The following is an 11,150-nucleotide window of genomic DNA, read 5'->3' on the forward strand; positions in this document are numbered from 1 at the left end:
CCGCACTTTTGATTAAGAAAACTAGTTTTATTTGAGTGATTTGTTACGATTCTGCAATCGTTTGACTAATCGAGTGTTTTCTAAACAGTTACTGAAAAATTCATTCGTTATATCTCCTTTTTCTAAAGCTTTTCGTCATTTCAGTCCGTACAACAATGAAAAATTTAACATGAACACGATGTCTGGATTTTAACATCTTCTTGAATCTTCTACTAAAATTCCAATGCTAATTCCAGAGTACTACAAACAATGGGCAGATCGCATGGAGGACTACGTCAACGAGATCAATAAGGATCTATGGAGATGTGTTATGAGTGGTAATTACCGTCCAGGAAGGCTAGAACAAATTGGAACAAAAGGTTCTTCTGCTGATGTTGGTTTGCAAGTTGATAAACATAAAGCTAATGACAAAAAGTGTCTCCGTGAACTTCGAGGTGCTCTTCCACCGATAGTTTACAATTTTGTCTGGGGTTGCAAGATGGCAAAAGAGATCACGGATACTTCGAAGGAAAAGTATCAAGGCAGTGAGAAGACGAGGAAGAGCTCAGTGAAGCAGTGTCTGCTAGAACTTGGGGAATTCAAGCAAAAGGAAGACGAAACTATCAAACTCTACTAGGATCGCTTAAATGAATTGATATTCAAGTGTAGTCGTTATGGAGTTACACGATCAACTCTCGAATACAATCTTACTTTCTTGATGGGACTTCGGAAGGAATGGAGAAACATCAACTTAATGATCAAGATACATTAAAGCTTCGATGGATACTCTTTGGCACACCTTTAAAATGTACTCAAAGCTCATGAGAGTGAAATCAATTAGATAACTGAAGAGGGGAAGATGAATCTGGGAGGTTCTCTTGCATTGATGTCGAAGGTGTCTGCAAAAGAGTCTGAGGTCGAGGTTGTTGAGAATGTTGTTTTTGATGATAAAGGTTTTCTTGTGAATTCGGAGGATGAGGCTGTGGCATATTATTCTAACAACAAAGTGAAGAAGTTCTTTAAGAAGCCTTTTAATCCTAAGTACAAAAATAACAATGATTTTAAGGGAAAATCGTCATTTGGGAAAGGAACGAGAGTAGAGTTGAAGGAAGAAAAGAAGGAGAACAATCCTTTAAAAAGATATTTGGCTAGTTTATTTGGTTTTTCTTTTGCTCGAAAATCATTTAAAAAGGGCTACCGTTTCGTGGTTATTAAGCCCTCCTCCCCCTCTTCTTTATTGCAATTTGGTGCTAGATTTGAAGGTTCATAAGTTACTTCTCCTTAAGACTTATTTGGTATAAGTCTTAATGGCTTAAGAAAAATTTAATACAAGTGAAGACTAACATATTTGGTGGTTGATTCTTGCTTGGTGGATACATTATAGAGATCTTCTTTGGAGTTTAATGTCATTTTCATCAACTTCATAATTGCCAAAAGGAACCAATATCTTCAAAGGTTGTAAACTCTTTCCTTCCTATGGTTGTTTTAATCTTCACAAGCTTTGCAAAATGATCCTTGGTGGGTAAAATGGTTTTAGTTTGTTCAAATTTAAAATTGCTTTTGTTGCTAATCATGTCATTTTTGACACTATAATTAGACTATTTTTGAATAAAACCCAACACATGCATGGTTTAATATTGGGAGTTTGGACAAATCTAAGAGATTAAAATCATATTGGACTTCAAATCTAACTTTGTGGTTGAGTTTATAGTGTATGCATGAGCTCTTTCTATTCCAAACTTGAAGAAAGGTGCATTCTTGAATCTAGGGTTTTAGATCTTGGTTGTTTGGAGACTTGGAATGGATAAAGTTGTAAAATTTATCAATTAAGACACTTATGGGATCCAAATATGAGAATTAGAGGCATGAACTTAAGGGATTAAGTGGTTTTTAGAAGTTAAGATTGGCCACAACGCGACACGACTCCTAGGCCGCGACGCGGTGGTTACTGAAGTTTGGTCATCACCTGATTTCAGCCAAGCTGCTCTACTATTTTATCCTTTTGTGACCACGATGCGATCAAGTGGTTTGGCCGCGATGTGGTAACAAAAGGACAACATAGTAAAGCAGCTTGGCTGAAATCAGGCGATGAAAAAATAGTCCTTTTGTGTAGAATTGGGTATTATGTCTAAGGGGAAGTTTGGGTTTGGCATTAGGTAGCTTGCGTTACCTGTTCAGTTGTTGAGTTCTGCTGCTTAGCTCTGTTGAGTTTCCATGCTATACTATGTGTTACAATGTATATCTTTGCATAGTAGGTTGTAGAGGAGTAATGATATGTTGGTTAGCGTATCGCTAGGATTGGTGATCGTTGTAGTGAATGTCGTAGGGGTTGCCTGTATTCATGTAAGATGACCTGAGAACTCTTGATCTAGATTTTCTTACATATTCCTTGTTTGGTTGTGGCTTTAGAGTAGGATTATCTATTCGACTATATATCCGGAGGGACCATCGTTACACTGAAGGCCAGGTGCGGACCATCTTTATGCTGCAGGCGAGTGAGACATACCATTCATGGACTGAAGGCCAATGTTTGTATGATTGTATGTATATTGTGGTGTATGGTATTTTGGGTAACTCATTAATATTTGACTTACAATTGTTGATTAAATGTTTCAGGTACTTCAGAGGATTGTAGAGGGTGAAGGCGTGACTATACACATATCAACAACTTTCGTATTTTGTGATTCCGCATTAATGATCATACTCTGATTTTTGGGATGTAAACTTTTATAGCAAATGATTTTATAATATTACTTTATGAAAATGGATCCTTTTACTTAAGATTAAAAACGAAGTTATGCCTTGAAAAAATGGGACGTTACATTAACCCGCGTAGTTAACCAAGGTCAGTGGACAACTTATCCAAGTTATTTGGTCTGAGTAGATTTTAGGTATGGCCTTATATGGTACATGTAAATCCACGCCACCTATTTTGTTGGGTATTTTCCCTTTACACGTAGTCTGAGTTGTGGTTTGCACTAAGTACTAAGCCCCAATAACATTCTATCCGATTCTCATATTTGACATAACTCTTACATCTAAGGTCTAATTAGATTGATTATTTTTTTACTTGAACTTCCTCATTGTCTTACCTATATATTTGAACATATAATATTTAGATTATACACCAATTATATGTTTTTATGGTATCTTCCACGTATTACTTTATACACCTTGGATATTTCAAAAGTTACAAGTATATGTTATTCCAAAACTCATATCTTTAAGGTCTATAAGCTTTTTTGTACTTTACACATCCTTAATTTGATGTTTCAAACCAATACTCAAGTATCATAGCTTCTTTCCACATGTTTCTATTCAATTCTTGTTTTGTTTCACTAAATAACAACGTACTTTGGATTTTTACCAAATCATTCTCATGTATTCTTGTTTCATTACCTTTTTAATACATGTTGTGACATGTATAAACATATTTATTGTATTTTTAAACATATAAGGTATGATAAATGGAAATACCTTAATAAATATCCTTTTGTCCCACCTGCATAATACCAGTATATTTTGTCTCTTTTACCATTTTTTATGGAATTACATGTTCCTTTACACTCTCTTCATTCCAAAATATATTATGACACGATCAAGCATAAATTCTACAATAATTTCACATAGCTTAGCATAATTTATCACTTTTATTTATCATTTTACTTGATTTTAATAATTGTTGCATATATATATAAGTTTCTAATATCCTTACTACATTATATGAATATTATAAGTGAGTCATATCATTTGTTTACATTCTTATACCTTTAATAAGGTTTCATTTTTGTCCTTTTTGTATATAATATCATACTTTGTTTTTTTTATTAACTAAATTCTTGTGTTATCTAGCTACTGTAATACATAATATAACTTTTATTTTAGCTTTAACTACTTTTCCAACTCATATATCCATGGTTCATAAGCACTTTCACATCTTTACCTTTTTTGTCCCTTAATTTAAGGATAGACAAAATTGCAAAAATGGTCTCTGTGCTTGTCAAAATTATGTGGTTTTGATCCAAAAAAGTTTGGTGGTGCAATAGTGGTCCGATTTTAGATACCTTGTGTGGTTTTGGTCCTTATAGTTATTATTTTGTTGTGATTTTGGTTCATACCCTACCTGAAATGACGATTATGCCCTTAACTGATTCTTTTTTAATTTTGTTTAATTGATTTCTTATTTTCTTAATTAAAAAAGCAAAAAAACTCCCCACCCTACCCATCTCTCTCTCTCTGGTAAAGACCCATCACCGCACAATCGACCTTCAACCCATCGCATCCACCATCCTGCCACCATCGTCGACCACCGCCACCTCAAACACTTCAATCAACCTCCAGCATTCGCTTAGCATCTAAGTCTGTTCCGGCCATATCAAGTCAAGGAAATAATTGATCTCGGTATTTCATTGTTTCCTAGATCCCTAATTAATCCAACTCATTTATTCACCAAATCATTTGGAGGTTGATTTATATATCTCGCAATGCCAGGTTCTTCTTCTTTTTTCTTTCATTGTGTTCACATGGAGATGAATTTTGTAAAGTTTAGGAAATTAACACATGATTTAGGAAGAACAGAGAGGGGGGTTTTGTGAAATACGATTGTTTGACTGTATTCAATAAGTTTTTGCTCATCAACCATGGAGATGTACTGGTAGTAACTACTGGAATTGAGATTATTGATCACATGGAAACCCCTTCATTGCCTCCATGGATTAGTGAAGATAAATTCAAGCGTATGTGTATAGTTCTCTCATATGCCATTTTGAATGGTTGCTTTAAACAAGATTAGGAAAGCAAAGTCCCATGTGAACAAGAACAAATTAGATTTACATCAGCAAAAATTGATGTTCCTTCCAGTGAAATTGATAATCTGAAATCGATGAAACCAAGAAAAAATGATGATGTTTGTGTGAAGTTTTGAGATTGGGGGTAATCAAAAGATGATGGTGATGATATCTTCATTTTTCATATATCAAAGCTACCACGACCACCGTCGAAAGCCTTAACCCTAGTGCCGATCTGGAAAAGTCCTCTGATTTAAAACCATAGAACCAGCCATCGTCCGGCGATTTCTAGGTGGAGATCGAGGTGGTGGCGAAAAGTGGTGGCATTCAGAAAAATCCTAGCATCGATCTGGAAAACTCCTCCACTGATATGTGTTGTTCTTAAATATGTATGTTCATAAGCATGTGTATTGAAGAAGCCCATAAAATATGATATGAGTATATGTTTTTAAAATAGTCCATAAAATCTAATGTGTGTATGTGTTTATGAAGATACACATGTTCTTCACTATTTGTTTATGTTTATATGATGTTCTTGAGTTCCTAAAAGACAAATCAGAGGAGGGGGGGAGATATATCGGGTGGGTGAGATTTTTTTAATTAATTAAAAATATTAACATAAATATAAAAAAACAAATGTGAGGGTATAATAGTCTTTTTAAGTTGATAGGGACCAAAATCACTAAAAAGATCCAATTTTGAACCATTTGTGCACCACCAAAACTTTTTGGACCAAAAACACATAATTTTTTGCCAACCACAGAGACCATTTTTGCAATTTTGTCTTAAGGATATAACAACATACTTTGCATGTTGTCCGATTTTCATAATCACTTATTTCTTTGTCTTTCCTAACTATGACATATTATGACTTTTTAAACATAATTCTCATTTTCATTTGGTGTTTAAAGCATATTTCACCATTGTTCACTGGATAATCCTTAATTTATAAATTTCAAGCGCTTTAACCTTTCAAAGATATCCCATGAAATTTCATCCTTATATTTACTATTTACACAAGTGATGTTATAAACACACACCCTTTAATAAGATTTTGTTCTTGAAATCCCATGAAAATCTACTAATACATATATTTTTTTCCTTTTTTGACTTCCCTTCAACTCCCGAGCTACAATTAGGATCTCACATGTGTTTTTTATTCTCATTCGTTGTATTTACCTTACAAATAACGTATTTATTTCAAGAAAAAAAATTAAATGATTAAATTAAAGTCTTAGTTTTTTTGAGGTTTTTTTACACGTGCCATAAAAATAGATATAAAATAGATATAAGAAACATTAATTATAAGAAATATTACTATAATTAATTATGAAATATATTAATTATAATAATATATATTCTTATTGAAAAATATAAAATACATTGATTATGGAAAACAATCATCATGTAATTAATATATATCACATTTAGTTATGGTAATATTTTTTTATATATGTCTTTACGACATAAACGTGTATGTCGTCTAGATTATTTTTTGGAACATTAAGACTTTAAAATACATTTTTTCTTTTGGAACTTTAAAACTTTAAAATACAATTAGCAACAATCCAACATGGACTGTTTTGAAAATATAACAGTTTTATAAGATTTGTGACCGAACTTTTATACCGCAGGTGATGGATGTATATAATTAATTCCTAATTGATGTTGTAAATTAAACAATTGAAATCTATTTAATCTTTCAAAATTTTTGTAAATTAAACAATTGAAGTTAATTGAAATCTTTTCTCTTTCAAAATTAGTTCTGATTTGGATATCTTGAATAAAATGAACTAATACTTTGACTTAGATTGATATGGAAATAGGCATTTACCCTTCCAAAATACTGAAAACCGCCAACTTAAAGAGCCTCAACCCTAGCAACCCCCACTTCACTCTTTTTCCGTCTCTCAAACCCTTCAAACCCCACTAAACCAGGCCACCACCATGAAGAAGCTCTACAGAAAAAGCACAGTCCACCCATCGCCGCCACTCATTTCGGACCAACTTGCTCTTTTGCCGGCAGCCATCTTCACTCTCACGGTGGCTCTCTCCCAAGAAGATAAAGAAGTCCTGGCTTACCTCGTTTCCTCCACTAACTTCCCCACGGCCAGAAAAACCACCACCACCAGCACCACCTGCAAATCCTCCTCCTCCTCCGCCGCCGACCACCCACCTCTCTTCAACTGCAGCTGCTTCCGGTGTTACATGAGTTACTGGGTACGGTGGGATTCTTCACCTAATCGCCAACTCATCCACGAAATTATCGATGCTTTCGAAGATGGATTGGTTCGACACAAGAGAGAGAAAAGCAAGAAAGATAGAAAAAAGAAATATAATAGTAGTAATAGTAGCAATGAAGAAACCACTACACCTGAGTCGACTGAGTTAACTCAGTCTCCGGAGCTGAGTCCGGTAACTTTAAACGAGTCGGAATCGGTGGGGGACTGTGAAGAAGGGTCTGTGAGGAAGCTGGTGAATTTTCTTGGAGAACGAATTTGGAGTGTTTGGACATGAGGGGTAAAACTGTCAATTTAGCCAAAGAAGGTTGGTTTAAGGTGTTCACTTTACAACTACTACTTTCTTGAAATTACTCATTGGTCCTTTTAATTTTGGTCTGTAAAATATTTACCCTTTTTTTCAATGTGAAAAAGTGGTAGTTTATTTATTTATTTATATTTCATGCTATATGCTCCATATTGTTAATTTGCTCATAAAATCTGTAATTCAAAATGAATAATCAATAAATTCCCACAAAGAAAACTATGATTTACAAAATTAGCAACCAAAAATTAGATTGTAATTTCAAATAGTATGAGAACATTTTAGAATTTTCAACAATGCACTTTGGAGCTACATTTACCCTTCTTTCCACTATCATGGCGTTTTAATTTTTGAAGATTATAATATAGTTGAAATAACGATTTATAAAGGTCAGTGAATAATTACTATATAATAAAATCTCCTGCTATTTTTTGTAATTTGGCTGTTAAAAATAAATTTGAACTCGAAGCTTGTTATTTTTAAGACAAAACTTGAAAAATGGTCCCGTTAGTTTCTGAAAATATCAAGTTTAGTCATAAGTTCAAAAAACCTCACAGATGGTCCTTGTGGTTTCAAAACTTTTAACAATCGGTCATTTTCGCTAACTCCGTTAGCTTTTGGCCGTTAAGTGAAGAGCATTTATGTCATTTTACTACCACAGAGACTATTTATGAAGTTTTTGCCTTTTATATATATATATATATATATATATATATATATATATATATATATATATTCACTACCACAGAGATTATTTATGAAGTTTTTGCCTTATATATATATATATATATATATATATATATATATATATATATATATATATATATATATATATTAATGGGTCCCATCCTCTCTCTCTCTCTTGTAAGTCTTCTTCCTAAACTCAGATCAAGATTCAAATTCCAAATCAAATTTCCACAAACTTGATTTCAATTGGGTTTTGAATCTCGTTATCAATCAAACCTCAAATTCTAAATCAGATAAGGACTCAAAGTTGTTTCGTGTTTTAATTGAATCAAAATCTCTCTATTTCTTTTCCCTGCTCCAGTTGAGCCTAATCTGCATCTTTATCGGACAAAGAAGACTCCCGTTATTCCAATTCGAGCTCCAACTTTTCCGATTCACCCTTTTCCCTTTCTCTTCTTCCACGAACAATCACCACCACCATTTATATGTTATCTCCGACCAACAACTACCCTCCCCTGCCCCCATCTGATATGTCTTTTTCGACAAGTTCAAAGAAATCAGCCCAAAACAATTTCAAAATCAAACATGTTGCAACCTCTCAGTAACCCATGTGAGAATACAATTGCCGGAAATCACTGCTTTTCTCTTGCCCGACCCACCCACTTGACCCTCAACATCACCCAATATATCTTGCCATCATCCATTGTACCTTGCCATCAACCAAACCAAGTAACATCTCCGACGAACATCAACAACACCATCACCTCTTCTTTATTAGTCCTAATTTTCTTCTGTTATTCTGAACAACCCGACCATGTTTATAGGAATACAATGTTATAGAAAAACAATGCATAAACCCATTACAATATTTATAGAAACAATAAACCCTAGAAATTAGAGAAGCATAAGCAAACGAAATACCCGATTTCTAATTCCGCAATAAAATATATCACTACAACATTATAAGGTTTCTTTTTCTTTCCTCTTTTCTAATCGGGTAAAAGACCCTTTTCAGTTGGTGGATTCAGATTAGGGAAGAAACATGTTACATAAAACGAGTATGAGGCTTCAATGGCGCCGATGCTAGCTGAGCTGATGCAAAGACAACCAGACAAAGAGTTTTGACTATCAAGCTTACAAAATTTCCAACTCAAGTATGTGGTAGTTTGATTCAAAACCAATTTTACAATCGGAAGGAGAAGTCTTCGTATATTTGCAGATTTCTGAGTAGATTTCAGGGGATAAACGATTTATTGGTGATAGATTTGGGTTTTGGTTTGTTGATTATTGCTTTGTGTTCTCTTAGGGTTGAGAGTCGGGAATAAGGGTTGCGATTTCAAGGAAGGAAGATTGATCAGGAGAGAGAGAGACCCTTTAATATTAAATAATTATATATATATATATATATATATATATATTTATAAATAAGGCAAAAACTTTATAAATGGTCCTTATGGTAGTGAAATGACAGAAATGCTCTTCACTTAACGGCAAAAAGCTAACGGAGTTAGCGAAAATGACCATTTGTTAAAAGTTTTGAAACCATAGGGACCATCTGTGAGGTTTTTTGAACTTAAGGATTAAATTTGATATTTTGGAAAAAAAAGGGACATTTTTGAAGTTTTGTCTATTTTTAATGATGTATTTACTGGAATAGCGAGCGTTTTTTCGGGGGAAGCGATAATGTTGCTACATTATGTACAATTTTTATCGCATGTCAAAAGGTTCTTGTATCCTTGGGATGCTCACTAGGAGAGTTGATTGAGACTTGCAATTTTTTATTTTGTTTTTTTTCCAATATTTAAATTAAAAAATACCAACAATCATTCATCACATATCCTCTATTTTTGCCAAAAAAAAAAAAAAAAAAAAAACTCATTTAATTTGTAATCCGAAGTTTTTGTTTGGATGTAAGTTTTAGATATGATATGATATGGTATTAATATTTTGGATCTTGTAGGACATCTTTTCTGGATGTGCTGTTATTGCATTAAGTCACTTAGTTGTGTTAGTACTATGGAAATTTTAATGACATGAAACTAATAAACAGAATGGTAATTTAAGGATATTCACAGTTTGATTAATATCTGGTTTAACCACCATTCATTTTCTTCTTAAAAAATCATCCATTACTTTAAAAAAATTTAATCACCGACCATTATTATAGCTACGGTCGTTTTTTTTTAATCTTAAAAAACCATCCATATTTACAAAAAAAAAATCATGTTGACTATTGTTCGGTTTTTTTTTTTAAATATCTAGGACTTATTTTATATTAACAAAAACTGAATATATCAAATTTTATAATTTTTTTTTCTAAAAACAATCATCTATATTAATATATAGTAAAACTATTTTCTTTTTCAAAATTTGAGTTTGTTGACATTCACATGCGAATAAATATAACATATTCATATAGAATAAATATTTGGAACCTTTTTTTTTTTTTTTTTTTTTTTTTTTTTTTTTTTTTTTTTTTACATATGTATCATACCACATAACATTGTTGTTTGAAAATTTAAATTCTTTTGTTTAAAAACATGTTTCAATATCTTGTGGCCCGTAAAGATTTGGAATTTTACCCTATGCAAGTGTGAAAATTGGTTCCAACCAATTTCACAAATAATTTTTTTTCTTATTTTTAATACGACTTTCGACCCCTAAACATTATTAAATGGACAAATGGTTATATCTTGATGTTTTTCTTTGATACATTCGATTTGGTAGAACATTTGTCCAAATGAATTTAAGATGAATGATAAACTTTATGTTAAAATAAGGTGGATTTGGATTTAAGATGAATGATAAAGTTTATGTTAAAATAAGGTGTGAGAAGAAGTTAACAATATAATTACTATGTTTTTAATTCATTCCACATGAATATGAGTATGAGAATGAAAAGGTAGTAGTTTTATAAGTACAAAGATTTTTAACCTTGTAAGTCTTATACTACAAAAGGCTCTCTTTTGTTGGTTAGTTAGGTTCATTAAATTTATGTGCGTCTTGTAGACACTAATGCACCGCCTGTCGACTAGAAAAGTTTAGGGACATTTTTGTTATTATTTCTTTCTTTTCATAACAGAAAATTCATTAAGATCTTAGTTACTAAACCAACATTTAATTCATATTTCAATTTTGATTTGTATTTATACT

General features: G+C 32.5%; 1 protein-coding gene across 1 annotated transcript; it reads left to right on the top strand.

Annotated features, from left to right (window-relative positions):
- The first annotated feature begins 6,592 nt into the window (after positions 1-6,592).
- LOC145063336 (uncharacterized) lies at positions 6,593-7,454 on the top strand. Its single transcript, XM_079010925.1, has one exon. The coding sequence runs from the start codon at positions 6,714-6,716 to the stop codon at positions 7,281-7,283; it is 570 nt and encodes a 189-aa protein (XP_078867051.1). The 5' UTR covers positions 6,593-6,713; the 3' UTR covers positions 7,284-7,454.
- The last annotated feature ends 3,696 nt before the right edge of the window (positions 7,455-11,150 follow it).

The sequence above is a fragment of the Lactuca serriola genome, chromosome 7 (genome assembly GCF_051521515.1).
Source record: "Lactuca serriola cultivar US96UC23 chromosome 7, Lser_US96UC23_V15, whole genome shotgun sequence".
Classification (NCBI taxonomy): Eukaryota; Viridiplantae; Streptophyta; class Magnoliopsida; order Asterales; family Asteraceae; genus Lactuca; species Lactuca serriola.